This window comes from Bombus fervidus, chromosome 17, assembly GCF_041682495.2.
Source record: "Bombus fervidus isolate BK054 chromosome 17, iyBomFerv1, whole genome shotgun sequence".
NCBI lineage: Eukaryota > Metazoa > Arthropoda > Insecta > Hymenoptera > Apidae > Bombus > Bombus fervidus.
In genome coordinates this window covers 930452-954944 of record NC_091533.1, presented here as the reverse complement: position 1 = coordinate 954944, position 24493 = coordinate 930452, and the positions used below count along the sequence as shown (strand labels likewise).

The following is a 24493-nucleotide window of genomic DNA, read 5'->3' as shown; positions in this document are numbered from 1 at the left end:
AGGTAAGCCTTTAAAAACACCGACTCGTATCTTACAATAAATCAATCATCTATCAAAAATCAAGAATACTGAAAAGGAGAACGGGAACACAATTCCAAAGCTCCTAAACAATCGTATTATGACAAAAAATATAACAACAGCGACACGATGGTTACTGTCAGATACTCTTTTATTATGCTCGATTAATTTGGATATAAATAGATTATAAATAAGTTCGTGCAATAGTCAATGTGTCACTATAAATCATGCTTCGAGGTGCGCTTAGCTTTTCTCTCATATGATAAAAGTCGCTTAATGAGCGTGTCTGTCTACGCGAGTTCGCGTTTATATATATATATATATATATAAAAAGAAGAAAAAGAAAACCTCATTTTTACATTAATAGTTGATCGTTAAACACGCTGCATTTCGGTGATATTAAACAAACAGTGTTGTTTATCCAAAGAAAAAAAAAAAAGAAAAAAAAAAGAATCCGCGGTAATGATTTTTGTGCTTTCATTAACGTTACCCTGCTTGTTCGAACTACAAAAATGGAACCGTGGTTTTAGTCGAAACCGAACTCTCCATGTATACACGTAGATTACTTGTTGCATTCTTTTTTTTCTTTTTTGAACATTATTCTTATTCTATATCGGAGATAGACTCTGCATCATCTGGGTCAACGAGTCAAAATTAAGTCCTCTATAGAAACAGATTTTCTCATAATGGAATCTCATAGAACTAGTGAATATACTGTCGCGCTACTACGGTAATCGCACTAATCACTGTCAATTAGGCAGCGGATCAGCCTCTTCGCGTAAATATTTTGTGCGCTTCTTCTATTTTGTTTTAGTTCGATTTGCGATACTTGATAGAACGATTATCGGTTGAATTTTGGAAAGACATTGGTTTAACCGATTTCGTCGGATTTACACAATTTGTTGTAATGGCTGAATGCGCTCCCTAATCGTTGGATAATGTCAAGTACTTGGTCCTGCAATAACTAATCTATTATACAATCGTAGAATAATGCGAGACAAACTTCAACACTAATAAACCGACGGTTTAACTTTTCTGTATGTATATTTCTTCCTATTACGCTATACGGACATAAATAATAGAGTATCTCTAGAAGAACAAGGTTCTTCTGTATCGTTACATAGTCGCTAATAAATGAAATCACGAATTATAGCTAAGTAAATCGGAACAATGAGTTATAAACGAATCGTTGTCCCTTGTGTAAAATCGAATCGAAAAATTTTCCTTCTTATAATTCTTCTTCACCGTAAGTATAAAAAGTTGAAAAGATACCAAATGTCAAAGATTCGTTGAAAGAAAAACCGTAATAAGTGTAACGGACGATTCGAAGAAGCATTCACGACGTCGAACGGATAAACGAACGAAACTTTACATTAAAATGTATGCAATTGCATTTGAACTTGCAATATGCACGTTCGTTATCACGTGTCTCGCACACGACGTAAATCCTCTCTCGGAAGCGCGGCGATAACAACGCGTTTTGCTCACGTTTTGTTCGCGTTACGTAAGTATATCGGTCGATTATTATATAAAAATGCTAGATACTTGATAATTCCATGGACTGTTTTATGGGAGACCGCCGTTAATGCGACCCTTTTCTCTCTATCGTAATACTGTATACATTATACGAATAATGCTGGTTTCATATAGCATGAAACACGATGAATATAATTGGTACTCGTTAATTGACTTAGTTTATACACTTATGATAAATGTTCATTAAGTAGCTGCTTTCTCTTTTTTGTATCACAACTGTGTGAGGTTGTCGCTTCTATTTTTTATTTTCCCGCCCTCTTTCTTCTCGTAATTTTCCGCTCTCGTTACAGTGACGATCGTTTTTTTTTTTTTATTTTTTATTTTTTATTTTCCTCTTGTCGATCTCCGTGTAAGCGGATAAATATCGTATAAATAATAGTTCTGCGTATAATTATCCTTCGCCTAAGTGCGCTCTAGCATTTCGTACAAGGAAATGCCTCGTCTTTCTCGCAAATATATGTGTATATATATAATAATAATAAAACAGATAACAAAAAAAAAACAACGAAATCGATTTGTGTACAATGAAGTAAAATCCTCCTTTTTCGTTTGATCAAACTTCTAAAAATAAAAACTATCAGGGTATGTAGAATCTATTGCTTGCTTGCCCCTGTCTGCCTATCTGTCTGTCTGTCTCTCTGTCTGCCTTTCTTTCTCCCTCTCTTCCTCTCTCTCTCTCTCTCTTTCTTTCTTTCTTTCATTCTTTCTATTGAACAGTGAAACGCAGCGGCAAGCTTATCGATAAGGGGAAGACTTGACTCGAAAGGAATCACGTTTTGCTACTGGGTCTTTATGTCTCAATCTGTACTTTCATCTTACAAAGCTCGTCGTTCGATCTTAAAACTCTTATTGGGCGTGTCTCTTTGTTTATCTCATTTTTAAACGCTTGCAAACAAAAACCTGTGGTAACTGCAAATCAAACAAAAGTGACAATGTAATGAAATGTCACAAAAGCCGGAGCCGGACCAACGACCGTCCGCGTTTCTCCAGAAACGTACTTTCTTACACTTTCGAGTGATCGTGAGGAAGATAGCGCTTAGTCTAAACGCCAGCGGAGTCTAAGTGCTCGTCACACAGTACCATTAGTTGTTGTTACTTACAGGCTGATATATAGTGGGTCGACCGACGTTATTCGAATTCATGTTCGCTCTCTGAATCGTTCTGTCCTCGTATCTGGTGCTCCCTTGACTCGCCATTGGTCGGTTTAGGGTGCTACAATCATAGCTATATTCAACGGAGGGTCGAAAAGTTCAAAAAGATCGTGAAAATATGGACTCTGCTTAACCGAAATTATCTAACAAAGTAGAATTGAATGGGGAAAACATACACATAAAAGTTAAACGCAGAGTCCGGGAACACAAACGACAAAAATAAAACATCGGTTGGTCTTAAAAGGAAGAAATGATTATAACTTGAAAGCAAATGATTATTGATTGTCGATTAACGAGTGGTTACCTATTGGCATTGTTAGGTGAATTAGGCCCTGAATTCCGCGCTGCCACCGTTTTCGTGACGAAATCTTGCTCTTTCCAGCCGTGCTTCTTGTAAACGTCTCTCAGCTCTTGGTGCTGCCACATTGTGAACAAAACTTGTCCTACAAATTAACCGATATTTAGTTCTTCTTAGGAAAGTTCACAAAATACGTACTTACAATTTGTTTGCAGAAATTTAGTGAACAGAAATTGACTTATTCTTGCCTGCAAATTTAAGAACACGAGGCGTGTATTTCTGGCGTTGCCTAGTAATGTTCATCAATCTGTCGACACCGCCAGCATCTAACAGAGATCGCGAGAACTCGGCGTTTTTCTTGATCACTTCGTTCAATGTGGCGAGAACGGCGGCGATTGTATCGTCACTTGTTCCTTGATCATGCTGGTTATTTCCTGAAGGTAACTTCTGGATGAGATCACGCATCGCGTATTTCCCGATCAGTTCCTTGTTACGCTGGTCTATCGCTAGATTTCTTAGAGCTGTGGCCACAGCACAGACTACGCGGTCCACCTAAAATGGACGACCAGAAATAACATTTTTTAAAACATTCTATCGTCAAATTTTCATAGAACCAGCGCAGATATTTTTCAGATTGTTTGATTACCCAGCAAAGTAAATTTAATTACTCGCGTAAAAATGTTAATGGTAATGTTACAAAAATGATTTAATTGATAGAAATTTTTAAAATATGAAAATCAATTAAACGTTTCTACCCTCCCATTTTTCTATTTTTTTATATTCCTCTACTCAAGTGTACCCAGCCCTATTTAAAATGTCTATCTACCGCTTTGCTACGTATTTATTTCATAAAAATTCTACCCAATATATTCATCAATTACTGTACCTCCATCCGCAACAACTCCACCAAAATGGGAAGTCCCTTCTCCTTCCTCACAGCCGCGCGAATTTCAATACTTGGCTGCCAGTAGCAGGCTGCGAGGTTCTGAAGCGCCCCAGCCGCCGCCTCGAGAGTTTCCGGATTTGAGCATGTCTGCAGCAGTTTCAAATAAGACTGTACCACTTCTGGTTGCCAGAGTAGCTCCATTCCTCTGACGGGTTCCGTTCTAGGGCTGGTAGTGCGAGATGCGGTCGTTTCCTTTTGCACTGGTTGACCATCCTTCTTCTTCTTGCTGCCGCCAAAGCAACCCAAATTTTCACCTAAGGCACAGTAATTCGAAATTGACATTAATTACAGGAAAGGATCGTGATCAAAGTATTAAAAAATCTCTCTTTTTTGGTTGAAACTAAAGCGAGGCTGAAACATAAAAAATTTGTGAACCACAGCAGGGTTAAGTATAATGCTTATGTAGTGTTTTAATAGAGATTGTGTGAATTATTTTCAGTGTATTTGCACTACTTCTATCAGAGAACTACACCAATGCCTGGAACATCGCAAACAACGTGTTGACAGAACAATTGCAACCAGCCAATCATAGAAACAGGCGTACGCAAGATGCACGGATGGGATGCACTGTTAACGCTTGATGTACAAGAACTGCCGATGAAATTAATCCGAGCACTGTAAAGACGATTACTCGTAACGCGTCAAAGCACAACAATATTTTACACATGTTCACTCTTCACTCTACGTATTGTTGGTGTTCTCTATTTACGCGAATTATGTATGAATTTTGTGCAATGTAACGACAAGATTCGCTTTGTTTATCGAACAAAATATTCATCCGGTAGAGTACGTGGCCTAATCGACGGAATCAATATTAGAACAATGATTGCAACGTCGATCAAGTGGCTTGTTTGCCAACGATAGCGAACCGGTCCATAAGTTGTCGGTAGATTCACGATAAAAAAAAAACTGTCGTGTGAACAACTAAAGTAACCGTTGAGAAGCTTGGCATGCACTGACTATTCGGATTTGTTCGATGAAAGAAATAAAATGTCTTACCTTGACATAAACTGTATGCTAAAAAGATTGAAACACATTTTTAATCCATGCTAAACTAGAAAGGATATAAAGCTGTCTTTTTTTTTTCTTTTTTCTTTGCTCTTTTTTCTTTTTTGCTTCTTGTCTCTTGTAGTAGTGGGATCTCGTACGAAAGAAGAATTTGCGATACAAGGCTCATGAGAAACAAGAGAGAAATCATAACACCGAAGGGAACACAAAGATTAGTGTAGTTGCAAAGAGATACATACTAATCGACTGGTAATATGTGCTATTGCTAGTTAGGGTATCGTCGTCTCGCAAAGACATCGTTCCATCATTATCACGAATACACGTAATTATGTTGGATCAAATGTGTAAGCGGTATATCAACAGAGACGTAAGCACTACAACGAATGTTCAGTGTACACAGATGTGGAATATATCATTTTGATAGACTCAAGAAAGTATACGGGGTCAACTACGACTCCTAATTACTACCTTGCACGTTTCACACTCGATAGAATCTGAAACGTGCAATATATCATTAATATGCGACTGGTTTACTGTACAATACTGTGTTGCCAAGCGGATGTATGTTTTCAAATGCTCCGTTTTCTCCGTAACCACTCGATCAATTTCATGTAAAACTATTACTAAGGGAGTATCGATCCTACTTTTCGGAGAACTAATTTTCATCGTACGTCAATTTAGCCTACTCCGTGTAAGTACAGAATCATACAAAAGCAAGGCAATGTTAGGTCTCGATGCTTGAAACAACATGCTTGAACAATAGTAGAATTTTATGCTGTGAAATTGCCTTAAAACTCGTGACAAAGCTAAGAATGACCATGTAAATTTTTAAAATTTTATCCAGGTCACAAAGTACTTTACGAATTATACATTTTCAATTTTACCGCTTATCGATGAACCACAAACCTTTGTTAGTCTACCTTTTATTTGACACAAATCATCAAATCGTCAAAACTATGTTTACAAAAAGCACGCAATACCTAAAGCTTCACAAATTATTGATAAATTGCAAAATTAGAAATTCAGAATACTCCATAACTATTAAGCTCTGCATTACATTGCTTTTGCAACACACTGTACCACGATGGTCTGCTGCAATTTTAGCGTCACCATACCGCTCGTATATACAGAATCGATTCAATAAAACGATACAAAATTACACCCGTTCGTCCTTCTTTTCCGTTTGTCGATCCGCTTATCATCAGCGCACACACAATTCGGCTGCATGCGTGTCACCACATGCCCATTGAGGGAACCCGTGTGTTTACCATGGCACGGGGAAAGGATACACTCGTGTCATTCTCGAAATGCAGGAATATCCTCACGAGAGTGATCGACAAACCCTCACCTTTGACTGGAGCAGCTACCCTGTTCTGAACGGTCGACTGAATCGGATGTTTGTCGTAGTTTGGATCCTCCACCTCCTGACACCGATAACTCAGGTTCCGCAGAATACACACACAGTTCTCAACGATCTTGTTCCCGATGTTCGACTTCTCGATGGCGGATCGTACTACGTAAAGAAGGGCGTCGACCAAACCTTCGCACTCGCGCAGTTTCTTCCTCGCATACTCGCCAGCGCTAGAGACGTTTCTTAAGACGCCAGATGCGTTTCTGAACACGGTCGACCAGCATGTCTCGCCACTGGAAGAGCTTGGATCCCAGCCACTGTGCGGGATAATTATGTTGTTCACCACCATCGTTACGCCATCATCGATGATGGATTTCTTAAGGTCCTGGAAGAATGAAAATGTAAATACGTGTATAATAGTCTATAATCTATTTATAAATATACTATTTAGGTTGTTCAAAGGTTTAATAGCCAACTTCCACAGTACATTCTACTATTAAATGAGTAAATTAATTCTATCTTTGTTTACATAACGTTATCGTCGATTAGACTAAAAAGTGTTGAGTTAAATACATTCGTAGAATTTTACAATTCTATCAAACATACTATACACGTCTACCCACCTCGCACGAGGATAAATTCCAAAGAACCCCCGTCACCAGTTCCTTCACGTCCGCGTCAGACGTCCTACGTAATAAATTGATCAAGGCCGGAACACCGCCGGCGTTCTTGATAGCCCTCTTATTTTCGTCGTTCTGTCTACCGTAAGACAAATTCCGCAGCGCGCCACATGCGTTCCTATACACGTCTGGATTATCGTGATCCAATAATTGCACTAACGGTGGTATTCCACCTAGACTTCGCGTCTTCTGCTTATTTGGATCGTCCATGTAGCATAGATGCTGCAGATACGCGGCAGCGTTCGCCTTGATGATGTTGTTTGGATTACTCAGGAAACCGATCACCTCCGACAAGTTCGGATCTCGCCATCTCATGGACTTCTGATCATCGTCCAATGGACTAGCCATGCCGGGCACCACCGGATGTCGAGATTGTAGCCGTTGAAGATGAACCTCGTCGTCAAACATTCCCGGAGGAACTCCAGAGGTGAGTGGGACCGGATGGCCTTCGTCGTAACCGGGCACATCGCTAGGAACTGCGACTGGACCTACCCCGACGCCAGGGCCGTATCCAACAGGTCCATAAGGGGACGGAGACACGTAACCGTAAGCCACTTTATTCTCGTCTGGAAAAATGGGATGCCACACGAGGTTGATTACGATTCGACGATATGCAGAGCTTCCGCTAGATTGGCTCTAACGTTGTACCGCAGTATTCCATTAACTGGCCCATGGGCCCGAATCTTATCTGATCACTGATCAGGTATAGAGGAACTATTACAGGGTTGGGACTTTCATAGTCAAATAAGAAAAATCAACGGCTTGACAATGTATTAAAATCACAAAGAATTCAGAATGGAAGATTTAGAAGATAGTTATCCCTTTATCAGTAGTTTATAGTATATATAAATATTATATCATGAATGTTACATTTTAAATTCGATGATTTGATGAATGCTATATTTGATAGTTTGATTGGCGATAGTTCTTTCGCGGGCTACACTGCCAAGTTAAAGGATCGGGTGGAAACATTAATGGCGAGCTCGGAATTCTAGCTTTCTAGCTTTCTAGCTGAAGATCACAGATTTGATTTCTGGGTCGCCTTCTTTTCCTTTGCTCCAATATATTTCTAGAAATCCTAGATATTTCCATTGAATTCACATGATTATCTGACATATGCGTCTATTTTTCAACATTCGTTCCAAGAAATCAGTTTTCATAACCGCTAGGGATATCAAGAGATGGTCAGTTAACGAATGAAAATCCCGGCCAGTTAACGTGTCACTAGTGTACCCGTATAGTTGAAACGCATAATTCACTCGCATTATCTGTGCGATGGTAGTAGCGTGGTTTGAAACAGTGGAATATGGACTCGCGACGTTAAACAGACTCAACGACGATAAACGCGGTCAGATGAAGTTTAACAAGAGTGAAAGAGGCAAGAAGAGAAAGGAAGTCGACAAAGGGAAAAAGAGAGAGAAGAATAGAAAGAGAAAGGTAGAGAGAATGAGTTAAATAAATTATTGATGTGACCCTACCATGAGGATGCTGAGAGGGTTCGCCAGAGTCATCCATATTCCAAGAGTTGCTGATTTGATCTAGAGGGAACACAAAATAACAACGAATGTCAGGCATAGAGATAATTAAAGTGAATTATGCTGTGCCCCGTGCACGATCAGACAAATAGCCGTGGCCCGCTGCAACATGATAGCTGAATATCTCATTACACAGCTGTCTAGGTCAACGTTGCGCACAAAAAAAATTCCTTTCGATCAAGAAGAAACGACAATGATGCGACAAAGCCTCGAAGAACAAAAATGCGGATTATGAGCTATCTATGAGCTATCCGGTATCTTCCCGTTTCGGTAACGAACATACCATATTGATCTCCGGGACCACCAGGACTAGGAGTAATACGATAATGATCTTGCAACGCGGGATTCAAACCTGGATCGATGTCGTTGTAACCGCCTTCCACATACGGCGCCGCCTTACGTAGGTATTCTTTAAGAAAAATAAAAGGAGTATCTTAGTCGTAAAGAGTTAGATGTTCGTTTATTCTACTGTTTTCCGCGACTCCGAGTAACTTTCGTAACAATGACGAGACCATGTGAGACGGATAAAAATAACCGATTGCTTACCATGCGGAGGCGAGGCACGACTGTGCTCAGAAGGACTATGAGGACTGTGAGGAGAATGCGAGCGTGGCATGTAGATACCATGCGGACCCGGATACCCTGGCTGTGGTGGATAACCGAGGTACGGCTCGTAATGTTCAAAACCGACCATGTACGAGTCCGCCGGGTATCGCCGGTCCGCGTGCTGATAATCCTGAGACATCAATGGAACTGACATGTAACTCACTGCGCCTGGATCTGGCTCCATGTGTGATACCTCGCGAACAACCTTCGACACGTTTGTCACCTGTGAAAATTTCAACAGTTTATAGAAAGAACGAGACCGCCGAGAATGCTGGGGATGCTAGGAATGCTGAGAACAATCGGGATACTTGGAATGGTAAGAACATCTAGAATTCTGAAAATGTTCGGTATAATAGGATTGAACATTCTCAAAATGTTAAGTATAATTGAATTATGATTTCTGAAAATGTTAAAAGTACCGGAAACGAGTATCATGATTTGCAAGAGAAGCGACTTTGAGGATTCCGAGAATGTGAGAACACCGAAAAAAACACGGGAATCTAAGTTCTGAAAAGTAAAGTAACAAACAGTAAAAATGCTGATAATGAAGGAACGCCGAGGCTTTTGAAAAATATACGAATAACGAATATTGACATCTTTTTAAAACTTTGAGAACTCGCAGTACGCTAAGAATAATAAGAAATCTAGGAATTGTCAGAACTTTGAGAACACCGACAATCCAGTCACTGCAATTTCAAAGAGAACTGAGAACTTCGATAACTCGAAGAATATTGAGAATAATGGCAACAAGCGCACAACGTACTCGGGTACTGAGAATAACGAGAGCATGGCTTCGAAGGGAACAATCGTTAAGAGTAAAAGGAAATCGTTGCTCAGCAAATTAGACCGTTGCTAAAACTGGAAACGGATCTCACTTGTTGAGTAGTTTGCTGCTTATGGCTGCGGATAAGTAATGGATCCTCTTGGACAGACAAATGAGACGAATGCAACGAATGGGTGTCCGCCTGGCCGTTACTTCCGTGGTAATCTGCATCACTCTGTCCGCTGCAAAACGTTCGCAATAATGATCAATTAGAGTCGCTCGTCCCATCGTGCAATCGGGAACAATCGACGATTTATTCGCGTAAGTTCGATAACTTACGTGTATTGCGGCATGTCGGGGCCCTTCTCCTGGAGAACGCGTCTGGAAAAATACAACGAGACCGATTACATTCTAATCTACGATCGTCGAACAAAACTACCAAATCGAATTACCACGAAAATGAAAGAACATTGAAAAAATATCGATCGAATCGTACGCGTTTATATGATATTTTGTAAAACAATGATTACAAAAAAGATAATAAATAACTCATGCACTTCGATAAAAAAAATAACACGCTGAAATCAAATAGGCAGACTAACAAAAAGAAAGGGGGGATCGAAGTACAAAGAAAAACATTCAAATACACGCCTAACTACGCCAAACTACTCTTCTCGCGTTTTTGTCACACATCGCTCTGAATCATGCTAAGTAAATGCAAACGAACACGTGTTCGTGCCACCGACGTTGCTCATTCTGACAACTTTATATCTCTAATTCAATATCTTTCATGAATGAGCCACGAATTTTCTCAAAATTTCGTGGCAACCATCTTAATGGATTAGACAGATGAATTCTGTGTACATAATACGTCGAAAGTACAGGTGATAAAATTACTAAAGAGTAAATCAAATGTTTCGAAAGTCTAAACAAGTCATTTGAGACATTTTGGAGAAGACAAGAGTCTAAAGTTAATTGTTATTAAGTAAAAACTTCGCCAAAGAGTAACTTAATCCAATAGGAACGTCGGTTAACGGCGATCATCGTAGATAAACGCGGTCAGAATGACTAACCTCGGTTAGGTCATGTTAGTCACCTCTGTGTGATCTCAGTGTGCGTTATATTGTGCTCCTGTCTCTCGACGATTCGACGATTCACCAGCCTGACATTAATAATTTCGGTCTGATTAATTTGGGTGCTGAAACTACGTGCTTCCTAGGGTGCAACCTCGAGTTAGATATCTTGTAACTGTCTTTTTCATCGTTGATTCCCCATGATTCCCAGGCCTCGTATGTATTACCTTTTCCTCTCTTCTTTTTTTCTTTTTTTTTTTTTTTTTTTTCTATCTGAGGCGCCAGGAAAAATGGGCCAAACTAATGGAACGACAGCAGGATAGACGAAAGAGATAGTCGAGTCTTTTTGTTCCTAGCTATTACCGGGAAACGAGTTTTGCCAATTGGCCGAGTTACGTCTTGCACTAGCCGTGTAAAAGAGAGGGGGAAAAGCAGAGTTCATTTTACGATCACCGGCTTCTTATTGAAACGAATGGAAAGAGATACATAGATCAAGGGACATAGTGAGAGAAATAGAGGTATTAATCGGTTACGAGTCTCTCGGCGGAGAGCTCGAGGAGAGAAAGACACTTACAGACAGGAGTCAACCAGCTGATTATTTGACATACCAGCTGATTTTTCGTCTCTTGCGGCTCAGCAGTCAATGATGACGTCTCCTGGAAGCACACCAAACGAAAGAAACGTTAAAGCAACACGTTTGAATGTAGTCGATTATCACATTTATTTTACATATCACGTATCTACATCTTTTCCATAGATTTTTATAACTTTTCCATTTCATTTCGAACAAATTATTATATCATTTTTTATCCATTTGAGATAATACATATTAAGGCCAAAAGTTTGAGATCATTTTCTCAGTCGAATCACCTGCTAATTTATACTAATTTCAAAAATACTTTAATTCGACAGGTCTTGTTACTTGCTAAAGTGATTTTCTTCAGATTCTAGAATTTTATATATAACGCGCGATAATTTCGAACTTTTGGATAATAATGCGACACATTTTGAAAAATTGACACTGTTCTTAAATTAGATAATTGTAAATTTTCCAAGGGTAATAATATATAATATCCGTAATAATAATAATAATCACAATATCTATTGTATATACATACTATTTATTCCTAAAATATCCCCGGTATAACTTTGATGCCACGCACAAACTTTTTCGTTTTCCTTTTTAAAAACGACCTTTGTATACCACCTTCGTTTAAAAAATGATAGAAAGACTGAAGAGGTGCGTGTTTGCAGCTCGCTTATACGAATCAACTGTGCTGTTTACGAGTCTGTTAACGACTACTGTATTGATCGGAACATTAGCAGAGAAGGTCTAATTGCACGACTTATACCTACGTTCTTTTAATACTTCCCACGAAGACAGTTAAGAAGTTTATCCATCTACTTAAAAACTTTTCACGATTTCTATCGAGCATTATTAATTCATTTAAAAGGAACGACACGAAAGCTTTTCATACAGAATAATCAGTCTGCCGTGGGAGAACAAAAACAAAATGATCAATACAACTAGAATATCAACCATGAAAACTCGTTAGTCCAGGTTAGACGTTAATTTTGTTTCGAGACCCACATGATGTCTCCTTTTTGATTAACCTTCTCCTTCCCATCGTCCTTCTCCTTTTTCATCTTTTTATTTTATTAATTTATCTCTGGCCTCCCACCTTTTTTCAGTATCCAGCCGTTAATTAATTTTGTTACTCTTTCGCACAACATGCAATTACCAGGCAGAGCGAATCGTGGCATGGATGTCACGCGTAATCACTGCATTAAAATATAAAACGAGCAAAAGAGCTTAATTAATTTGTCACCTCGTCGCTCTTTTATAGCGTGTTTCGATTGCCCTCCGGCTGTATACGAGTATATATATCTATATAGGTGTACACGTATACTCGAGCTCGTGGAAAGGATAGAGCAAAGTTCGGTAACGAATTCATCTAACGCAACTACGATACCGGAATTTTGCCGGCGAGCTGCCTCCTAAAAGGATTCTAGCCTGGTCGACCAGTATCATCGCCAGATTCTATTCGACCAACGAAATTCGTTTCCACTTATTGTCCGGAATTGTCCTTTTTCGCCTTCTGAATAATCGCCCTCGAGAATATTTCAGATATCCCTCCTTTTTTAGAAAGGAATCTCTTTTGGAGCCGGTACGATATCTTACGGTTCCGGCGTCGAACACAAAATATTGAAAGTAAATGACGAAAGACTTCAAAGACAACATTTTGAATGAACGGTGTCCACAAACTAATTTAACGAATAAAACTGCGTGCGTATAAAGATCATGGGAAAAAAGCACGTTGAGTAACGTATAAAGTTTTTGTTTAAAATCTTTTAATGGTATATATCACGATTAGATAAGCGATTCGTTTTTAATTACGATTAAATAAAAAATATTCTTACTACAATTGATCGCAATAATTAATCGCAATTAATTGAACGCGATAGTCTCTCCATCAATTTAGAAGAACCTCCTTCATTTTATTCGTAGTTTGACAATCATACCAACTGAAGATAAATTCCTTAAACAATAAAATAATGTTTAACAACTACAAATACTAATCCTTTCAATGCAAAAATAAATTTTATCGAGTCGTAATATTCTACGAGTTCTAATAAAACATAAAATTACTCCGATCCTTCTATCTACAATTTATCATATCTTGACAAAATCGACGATCAGATGTCCACATGCTGCTGAGTGCTAATGTACCAGTAAGTATACAAGTACGTTATCCGCGAAAATAAGCCACGAAGCTTCAATGTATCAATACGCGATACATCGCGAATGGGTTAAAATAAGAAACGATTACATAAAAGAACTTGTCGAGTAATAATTGCATTAACATCGATTAGGAACGCGGGTACCAGCGGCATCGATCTCGTTCCAGGCGAATCCAGGTCGAAAGAGCGATGAGAGAAAAGGAACTTAAACAAATTCCCTAGTCTGTCCCTTGTTTCATCTTATCCGAGGGAACGGGCTCACGACATTTGCCATTGTCGCAGTCTTTTTATCACCTGCTGGTGAATTCGACCACGTGCCGAGACTCGTAATACCTTAATAGCTGCAGAAGAATCGGCAAGATATTCTCGTGCTTCCTTCCTTCCAGTACTCTTACTACTTCCTTACTATTATACTTGGACGTTTGAGAAGCAGAACCGTGTTCGAGACGAACGAACGAGACCGTATTCCGAGAATAGTTTCGAGACTGTAAAAGTGGGCCAAACTCCGTTCTATGGTGAAGGTAGATTTCGTTGACAACCGGTTATTAACAGTAGTTTTCTTTAATTACCGAGAAGTTATACTAACTTGGAGTTTAGTGGCACCGCGTTTGGAAACTGTAACCCTCAATTTAATTCGTCCAAAGAATTTACCTACCCTCTAACGGACTTCCATGAAATAAGGAGTAAAGTAGAGTAGCGCGATTTGGTAGATTAGAAGCGAAACACGAGGAAAAACGTTCACTCGAAATCCTTGTTTTCCAGCAACGAATGTTAATCCTCTCAAAAACGTTTACTCTCTCCGCGATACTCAACCAACTTTTTCCCTGCAATTCTCTTGTTCAAACCTCGCTGGAGCACGTGCATTTCCCCATAAGACTAAACAAACCTTGTCGAGTCGAGACAGTAGAAAAGGGAGAGAGGAAGAGAGTAAAATACGGTACACTTAACGTTCTTTAGTCTTAAAACTCTGTGCATCTTAACCTGGTACACCACCGCCCATTCTTGTTTCCACGATGCGCCAGAAATCGATTTTCTCTGCCAGCGTTTCCGCGCAAGATGCATTTCCCACAGGATCTCTCGGCACTCGGCAGGATCTTCGGATCGTCCTTCGAGTGAGGGCGGGACCTCCCAACTCGAGTAATTAAGACGCGAAGCGAGGCTAATTGCCGTGCGACTAACGAAGTGCGCGATTTCCGCTGAGCTGCGACCACAACCATCGAAGAACCAAGACGCGTTCATTTGACCGAAATTGCATCCTTACTAACGAGCTCTTTTTCTTTCTTCTCCTCCTTTTATTATTCCTTTTTCAACCTCTTTCATTGTCCTTTCTTCTTAGTCCTTTCATTGCTTCCAGCCTCGTCCTTGCAACCAGAACGTTACCTTACCACTAGCGATTTGCACGCATGTACACACACACACGTGGCAGTTGTATGTTTAGAGAAGGGTACAGTCATCCTCGATTAATGCTGCAATTAAGCCCTCTCTCTTTCCTGTTTACCATTCTCTTTTGCTCTTCTTTTTTAGGGAGTTCTCTCTCTCTCTCTCCCTCCCTCCCTCCCTCTCTCTCTGTGTTGTTCTTCCACTCATTTTTGTCGGTTTTTGAGGTCTCCTTTGTATTGCCTTTTTTTAGCCTTTTTTTTTGTCTTTTCTAAGGTCTTGGCTCCCTTATCCCTTTCACTCATCTTCTTCTATTCTTTTGAAACCTTTTTTGCTGTTACTTTATAATACCTTTTTGTCATTTTCTCAACCTTTGAAATATTGTCTTTTTATTCTCTACTTCTTCCTTTTTCAGATCCTGTTGTTCCTTTTAACTCATCTTTTTTGCCTTTTCTTTGACCTCTGCATTAATTCCTTCTTCTTGCGTTCTTTCCTTAAAATCGCACGTTGTTTTTCATCTTACTCTATTTTCCCTTTTCCTTAAACCCGATATTAATCATACCGCATTTTATATGTTATTTTATTCAAATTTTCTTACACACGTTCCACAAATTCGAACGAAAAATGAACATGTCTGTTATTAATTTACTACATCGTTCTAAAATCTTGGCGTGCTAGTTTCCTTTTCTATTATTTTATTACTATTCTTAACACGTTCCGCTCGAATAATAGCAAATACAATATATTGCTCTACAATATTTTGTGTAAATTTTTTGTATGCTTCACATAAGCTCGAAAAAGAGATAAAACACGTCCCGCGCGGAAATAAAAATTCAACGATTACGATACGAACAATGGGATTTCCGTGCGATCGGAGGCAGAGATGAAAGAGAGGCAAGAGGGCTGATGCGTTCCAGGGCACGCGTTTAACATTCCTGCTTTGAATACGTAATTTTCAGTGGCCGAGGCGGCGGAGGTACCCTGGCCGGGGACAAGCACAATGCACGCGTGGTTTTATCCGCATCTCCGCTGACACATGTGCCTATAAAAGACATTCCTCGAACGTTACAGCGAACCGAGGCCACTATAGATTTTGAAAAATACAATTTTAATACATTCTCCTCAACGTCTTCGATCGATCAACTCTGCGATTAACCTCTCGCAGTTTTCCATCGTATCTTTACGAATAGCTTCCTCCTCCGAATCCAACTTTCCTTTCGTAATTTCCAGTTTGACGGCTCTCGAAAACTCGAAACTGTTTGATCTCGACTATTATCGAAAAATTATGAATGAGATTTGCAAAATTTCAAACTCGACGTTCCGAAGTCTTACGATTCGATGCAATTTCCCAACTCCGCCAGTGAAATATAGATGAATTTTGTGGCAACCGAAGGCTGCGAGCAAGGAACGGGTTACAAAGCGTTGAAATTTCCGAAATCGTGCACACAGAGAACCGAAGTTCGCGGCACACGTCATATCACGGGTGTAAACGAACTTTCGAAAATACCATAGGTTTCCGCGACACCACCCACGGTGGAAATCCTGTTCGCAAAAGATCGATCAACATCACGTCGACTCTTTTTATAAAGGGATTTCAAATATATCCGGAGCTGGACGAATTTTATCGGTACTAAAAAATGAAAAATGTCGACTTAAATTGATAGGTTGCTACTCCCTCACTGCGGGTACTAAAATGTTTTTTCTTCATAAAAATACACAATGGTACGTTTTTTAAGGAAATCTTGAACTTTTTCCAATTTTTTCTGATTCTTTTCTCATTAAAATTTGAGCGAATGTACAAACGGAACAAGCAAGTTTTCGATCTTTTCGATGAATTTTATCGGTATTAAAAGTGTGGGCTTAACGATTTTGTAAGGTGAATACGTTTATGAGATACATATTCATACGGACGAATCTTATGCGAAAAGGGATTATACCAGCATAATTGACATTCCGAAGTGCAAAGGGTTAAAGTTACGTTAGAACTGCTTTTATTAAATTATAACTATAATTCTTATCACGAATGTGACACAATTAATCTTGCACTTCCTACGATCTTCTCGTAATAATCTACCATACGATATGCTAAAAACAATTTTGTTAAATTATGACATCTTTTTCTATTCCTGGTTTTTCTACGCTTGATATCGTAAACAATTTTACATTTAAAACATACCGTGCTTAAAACATCGCGATACGAGAAAGAATTACAAATCTGAATATTCTTTGATGACTTCTTCCATCGATATAAGTAGATAGCAGATAAAAGCTGTTCGTTGAACGATGCTTACTTTCCATCTCCGTTCTAACGTAGGAAAAGCTGCAAAAGTTTTTCGTCTCGCTGCATCGGCTCGTAGTAGTCGGAAATGTAGGCCAACGTCGCCCAAGGCCTCGTTCCCTAACAGTGTCTGGCGTATTGGATTTTTTACACGTCAGAACGGATTCACAGGTAGACCAGAACCCTTTACTAGTGAGTAGGGATGAACACCCCAGGGGAACATGTCTCGACTGGCCTACAATCGCCACGCTGATACCTCTCTCTCTTGCAATTTCCCCGAAAATTCAAACTTGCCATCATAATATTCTGCTCGCGCTCCGATATTTTCAAAAAAATATATTTTATCAAATTTCTATCTAATCATTATTAAAACTAATTAGCTATGAAAAACTGTTTAACCGCGTATTTTTCATGTCTAGACTTCTCCGTTCTTCCTTTTTAATTTTTTTTTCCGTATGAAATAATCTAATATTCTTACTCGATCTCGAAATATATATGAACGATAATTTTGAAAATAATCTTCACCAATTTTTCACTCGCATAATTCTCAGAAAGTAACCAAGAATATATTTCATCGATCATCGTAACCTTCAAAGTCTCCTCCGCTTTTCGACCCTCATCATTCTTGTGAAAAGCGAAGCGTGACCAGCGGTGCCGATCACGCCAATTAATCATAGCAAGTTAACCAGACAAAGGTCGTATTCGTATGGAAGAAATGTATTTCGAGGGCGTCGGCTAGAGACTCGCGGCGTACGCGAGATTTCGCGCAGCTGGTTGCGGTTCCAACGACCAGATTTGCACGATGCAACCATAAGGTTGTACTTACGCAAGTGTATGCGTTGCACGCAGAACGGTGAGCGACCACCGCATGAGAACCCCATTATACGCAGGCTATGCTATTGTTTATCTTTTCATCTTCCGCGCAGCTGTGCTCGTCGTTCCACATTTCCATGCAACGACGCACGACCAGCTCGAAACCAAGTTTCTTCTATAAAATAATTAATAGACATTATCGTTACCTACGCGAAATCAACGAAATGCTTTTGCTACCGATCCTCAATTTACAATTTCTGCAATTCGTGTTGTGTATCATGTTACCATAAATTTGTATTGAATTATTTAAGAAGAAATTTGGAAATTTTGGAGAAAAAAATCTCATTATAAACTTCGGAGGATCGAGAAGATGGAAAGTTCAAAGTTTCAAGTTTCTTAACGTGTACTTCTTGATAGAAAAAAGAACGGAAATTGTTGAGAAATTGAGAAATATTTGTCTTTGCAGTTATGTCAAAGAGGATTTTAGGCGTGTATGCGAAATTTAATTCCGCTCGGCCATGTCCCTCGGGCACGGGAGTAGCCTTAATTAGTTTCCGCTTAATCTTACATGGGAACACGCGCATGTGAGAAGCGAGTTAAATAAAACGCACGATGCAACCCTAGGAGTTTCGATACAATTTTATTAACACGTTCTCAAAATAGTCGCAGGAAACCAACTGGAACATCGTTTAACAACGAAAGGAGAACAAAGTAATGAATAAATCCTCCTTGTGAAAACAAATCTTCATTGCACGTTTTATTCTTTTTTACGTCCGCTATTAATCTTTGCCATCAAGAAAAAAAATAGATAAAGCAAATCTAGTGGCATAAATAAATAATTCATTAACCATTGCAATCATTTGTAACGACACTCATTTACTGTAAGTAAATCAATATAATAAAAAAAGAACGCAGAATTCTGATTGCCGTAAATCGATACTCGTGCTTCCATGTTATTTACTCTAAATCTTTTATTTTATGCTATTTTATTTGCGGCTAGCTTTTCTACTCTTCCTTACAATCGAAGAACAATAGAACGACTCTCTCTATCTGCGGAATTATTTCATTTTCTCTACTTTAACCATTCCTTCTTGCAATTATGAAAAATATAAATTAAAATTAATAATTCTCCTAGCGTAAATATTTATTTGATAAAAATAAGTCTCCTTATTTTCGGGATGCCTAGTTTTAATTGGATAGATTTCTGTGTTCATGGCGAAAGACGTACATGTGACGAATAACGATTTCAAATCAGCAATTAACGAATCTATGCTACGCGGTAGTTAGGATGTATTTTTAGACAAGCCCACTTTTTAGTTAGTCGTTCGTTATCGCATCGCCATTTTCCATGATCTGGAGAATGCCACAGAGTCTGCATACATATTTATTAATAAAAAGTTTAATCTGCTTTGGATCAGAAAACTCCTAAACGCAATAGTTAATATAACTGAGAGGTCACTTGATGACGTCTAACAGATTTCCATTTTTCATCGAATGCGATTTTTCGAACGTTATTACTTGTATTGGTGTGATCTTTTCTTCAGAAAAAAGGAAAACTTCAACAAAAATCTCGACGTTGTTTCTGTATGTATAATTACTATTTTTATAAATATTTATAAAACAAGAAAGCAACGGAAAATCTATAGATTTTTGAGAATTGTTCATAATAAACAATTATTGAAACTTGAACTCTCTATAAATTCATCTCGTAAGTTAACAATTATGTACAAGCGCAAACTCATTGAATTATATATTTGTCCTGGGAATTTATAAATAATAGATATGCAATTTATTGCATGCACCATTCTATTTCCGTGCTTCGTGAAATATCTATTAGCTTGTGGACTATACATACATAATTAATTACGTACTTCGGTCAACGTTAAACCCCTCCATTAATAAAATTCTCTAAATAATTTCTACCCGACAAGGCGAACAGAATTTCAGGTCGACCTAATTTTCTGTCCCTCTGAAAAAAGATGATTCTTAGGACCGAATCAACATTTGAACACATCTCGTCTCCCACCAGCATCAAATTCTCTTCCTTTGAAGATTAAACAATTAGCCATACTCCTGACCCAATTTATCCTTGACACCCACCCTTTTCGCTTCCAATTTCATTTTTTCGAGTGCAAAACCCGGAATACTATGGAACTATAGGATTCATCGTGAAAGAGGATCACGTTCGCCGAGACAGGTAGTAATTAACAGGAACATCGGTGTAGAGTCCTGTCGATATCCTTCACAATTCGTTCACTCCACTCCACGTTAAGACGTAATTGATTCGCAGAATCCAGAAGTGGAACACACTCAAGAAGAAAAACGACGAGGCATCGATCAAATCACGAGTAAAATTCAACGGCGACCGTGTCACAGGGTCATAAAACAGTAATAGGATAACTACGTCTTCCAAACATCCTGCAAGCCACAAGCCTTGAGACAATAATCAGATAGTGTCCCAAATCCAGAAGACAGTAACAGGATAACCACTTCTGACCGGTGCCCGGCGACATCCCTTCATTGAGCCCAAAACCTTATTATATAAACCTGCCCAAAATCAGAATAGAGTGTGTCGAGTGCTAACATTCTGAACCGTTACTCTATTAGATTCATATAATATATTTTACATAGAATATAATATCTAAAGTCTGAATCTAAATAAAAACTGACGTGAAATAATTCAAACGACTTGAAAAAACAGCTGGTGATCTATTAATTTCGCGATTTCCTGTGTCTTCTACGTGACAAGAGCGACGGCGATGACAACATCGACGAATGGAAAATCCTTTTTCGTTCGTTTCGACAACGACCACAGCGAAATCCACGAGGAATCTAGGAAGAAAGTTTGCCAGCATCCTCCACACGATCGTTCGCCTCTGTTGCCAGTTAACTCGCGAAATCTCAACGGTAATACTTAATTAATTCTGAAATGGTTCTTGTCCAAAGACTCTCGAAACATCGAGTTTCGTCGCTCGGTATGTTTTAGAGACCATTAATGCTTATTGACGGAGCTTTATTTAGAAAAATAATCAAGAGTAGTCCTTGGAACTGTTTCGATCCACAGTTCGTGCACGAAAATGTCGGCTATGCACGTATACAGAAACGAGGAATAGGATTGATTGATCGGACCTTGGAAACGATTGCATGATACGACGTGACGTACGATTGTAATGGAGGCACGTGAGATTCGTGAGACGAAGAATCGATGTGGAATGCGGCTGTCGAGTGGCTCAATAACGAAAGCCTCGGTTCGTCGCTACACGGGTGCACTTATCGCCTCCCTTGAAACAAGACTAAACAACGCTTAGCTCGATAACGGAGTGGAATTTATCCGATGCGTACACATCGTGCCTGATTCGGGACGAACGCGATGGAGCAACTTGTCGGATGGCTCGTGAGACACTTTATACAAACGCATGTTAGATTGGCTGACGTGTAATTGATACTGGGCTTATATTGAACTTCCCTTTGAGCTTACACGTCAACTGAACGCTCTTTCGTCCTTCCGTCGATCTATCTACTCGAATAAAGAAGACATAAATAACATTATGACGGACGGGTTTCGTAATCATGCAATTTTTATGGCCTAAAATTAACTAACAGCTTAACACTCACATATATCCTTTTACCCTACCATTAAAAAATGACCAACTCTTATGGAGTGGGATTGTTTCTAAGTTATGTAATAATATGCGTTTTTTATATTTATTATCATATTATAGTTGAGTGGAAAATACATAGGGAAAAAAGCAGTTCTATTTAAAAATGTAAAAGACATAATAGACTTAGTCGAACTTTAATTGCCTGAACACGAATTAACGGAACGATCGGACGTTAGAAGATTGATTTAATAGAAAATTTAGAGATGGTCCTTTGTGAGAAAAATTGGAAAACAGAAATAAAAGAAATTATTATTATTCAAATTAGAAATTATTTTTATTGAAAAAGCGTTGTTCTTGCCTAATCAAAACTCGACTGTACTAATTAGATTAAAGGGAGAAACATCGTACAAAGCGTACAAAGATAGAGCAATTCCGAATTTCGATACTTGAAAGTAAGATATTCGGAATAATCAAATTTTCTACGATACATAGTAGTAAGACTGCGTCAGCTTTGTGGTCACCCTGTATCATCGCTAATGGTGGGGAAAGCGGCCTTGAGGCATCAATTGATTTTAGCAAAGCCACAATCTGCTCGGTTTACTATCCAAACGATGGTTGTTCACAGTTTTCCCTTCGGAAACTTCCACACGATTTATGATCCTATTTACAGGAACCGGAGATACCGAAAGTCAATGTTACGCTATCTTTCACGGCAAACTCCACTTGTTACGTGCATTCCTACTCGAGGTTTCCATTCACAAACACTCGTATCTCCTTTCCCGTCTCTCCTTATCACATTTCATACATTTCCCACACCGAAAACAATCTACGCTTTTGTCTACAATAGACTAAAATCATTAAGCCTCGGACGAAGTAGTTGTTAGAGAATACATCGATATTTTGTTAAGGAAGAGTGTTAGAATATCAAAACTATAGAAAAGTGGTGAGAAATTTTGACCTAGGCTTTTTGCCACATATCCTCTGAACCCTATCATCTTCATACGTAGTATGATACATGCATATAGATAGTACGTTATTAATAAATAAACAGTAAAATCTACCAGAAATAGAATAATCTAACGAAGAAAACGTAGATATCTCTATCATGGACAGAAGCGAAAATCGATTGTCACAGATTCCAGCGTAGGATACCATCGATCAGTCCCACGTCCCATAAACCATTCTCGGATCGATGGAGCGTGCGACCCGTAGGGTTCAACGTCGTTTCTCGATACTCGTGGTCCATAGAAACGATAGCGGCAACTAGCACCCGGCGCGGCGTCGCGCACAATTTCGTCGCATTTCCAACTGACACGCGTCCGTATCAATCGTCAGAGCCCGATACACATAGGCGGATGGACACATGGAAACACGCAGAAAGAGAACAAGTTGCCTCTGATAAAGAAGCGCCTTTGAATGGCAAAACGGGAACATTCGCGATGCGAACAATGCGTTCGAATCGGTGCCATGACTAGGCGACCTTCGCGCGAACCCGATACGAGGCCAGCCATTCACCGTGCACCCGTGTCCACGCGCACCAACTCGTTTGAGTTTCCTTTAATTGGATCATGCGGGTTTCTCGACCCGACCGGGTTAATCCCTTCTGTTTTGATTCACGCGTAGGAAAAGCGTTTCCGATTCATATTCTCTTATGGATTTCCTCTTTTCGAGGTCAATCTTGAATTAAATTTGTATAGCAAGACTGACGAAAATTGAAATTTCCCTTTTCATTGTTTCGAATTATATTGTAGATAATCTGAAAGCGAGGAAGGACCGATGTTTTGAATTAGTTGAAGAATGTATAGTGATTCGTACAACACATGTAATATTTATATTCACTAAATTTTTTATATGTTCAAATATTCTTGTGAACTACTGTATACATATATGACGGCATAAACGATGTTCTCTATTTCTGAATTTTTTTAAACAAATTCAATATGGTTGAATTCCTAGTTTTATTGTTAGTAATCTGAAAATGTAAGAAAAAATCAATGTTAGTTGTTAAACGGATCCTCGTGGTTAGTTCGGTGAGAATTATAAAATATTCTTTTATTACCTTTTTCTCTAGAAATGCAAAATGATTATACGCACTGAAAATTTAATCCTCCGAATGCAAACTGGAAAATGTACGATAGAGACATTGATAAGTAGGCAACGGATGTTTACGTAAATTCATAATTTACGAGCACAATTTTAAAATATAGAACCTAGATAGAGATTTTTATTCATCCAACATATTACACTTACTTTATTTTGTATATTACATATATTTTATAGTCTCTAAATTCCCCACAATGTCATCAACGTTTGCAATCTATTCTAGCAAATATTCTAAAATTTGTTCAAATTTTATTAAAAGCTTGGAATAATAAAAAGATTAGAATTAAGTATAAATGACTCAAATTGCTTGTGGAGAATTAAGAGATGAAATAATTTAGCGTTAATTTTAAAAATTTCACATCAGATCGTGGACTGCGTAAATAAATACAAGCGACGACGAGTATACACGTCGAACGCACCGAAATAAAACTTTTATTTCACGTATATACCCGTCAATCGCAGTTAACTAGTTGATCTGATCTTCCTTTGACGACATTTTCTAATTCGTTAATGACAGTCTGAACGAATCAACTCATTGAATAGCGTAGAACACCATGTGTTGTAGATGTCGAATAGGAAAAGGTTTATTTGGATTGAATAGGCAGGGATGAGT

General features: G+C 38.8%; 1 protein-coding gene and 1 long non-coding RNA gene across 7 annotated transcripts in view; one reads left to right on the top strand and one right to left on the bottom strand.

Moving 5' to 3' along the window:
• The window catches only part of P120ctn (adherens junction protein p120), a 48322-nt gene that overhangs the window by 4446 nt on the left and 19383 nt on the right, over window positions 1-24493 (bottom strand). Inside the window, exons 3-15 of one of the 6 annotated variants that reach the window (XM_072020245.1) lie at window positions 11540-11621; window positions 10989-11054; window positions 10232-10273; window positions 10005-10134; window positions 9070-9352; window positions 8807-8932; window positions 8467-8526; window positions 6932-7554; window positions 6306-6693; window positions 3890-4203; window positions 3252-3555; window positions 3010-3148; window positions 2655-2778 (exon numbers count right to left, since the gene is read on the bottom strand). In XM_072020245.1, coding sequence (XP_071876346.1) covers window positions 2655-2778; window positions 3010-3148; window positions 3252-3555; window positions 3890-4203; window positions 6306-6693; window positions 6932-7554; window positions 8467-8526; window positions 8807-8932; window positions 9070-9352; window positions 10005-10134; window positions 10232-10273; window positions 10989-11054; window positions 11540-11571 — 2631 coding nt within the window. In that variant the 5' untranslated portion in view covers window positions 11572-11621. The remainder of the gene's footprint in view (window positions 1-2654; window positions 2779-3009; window positions 3149-3251; window positions 3556-3889; window positions 4204-6305; window positions 6694-6931; window positions 7555-8466; window positions 8527-8806; window positions 8933-9069; window positions 9353-10004; window positions 10135-10231; window positions 10274-10988; window positions 11055-11539; window positions 11622-24493) is intronic. The other 5 variants (XM_072020246.1, XM_072020250.1, XM_072020247.1 and 2 more) reach the window with 5 other exon arrangements.
• On the top strand, window positions 10131-12074 carry LOC139996135 (uncharacterized). The gene is made up of 2 exons (XR_011802143.1): window positions 10131-11181; window positions 11322-12074. It is a non-coding gene; the product is annotated as an uncharacterized lncRNA (long non-coding RNA).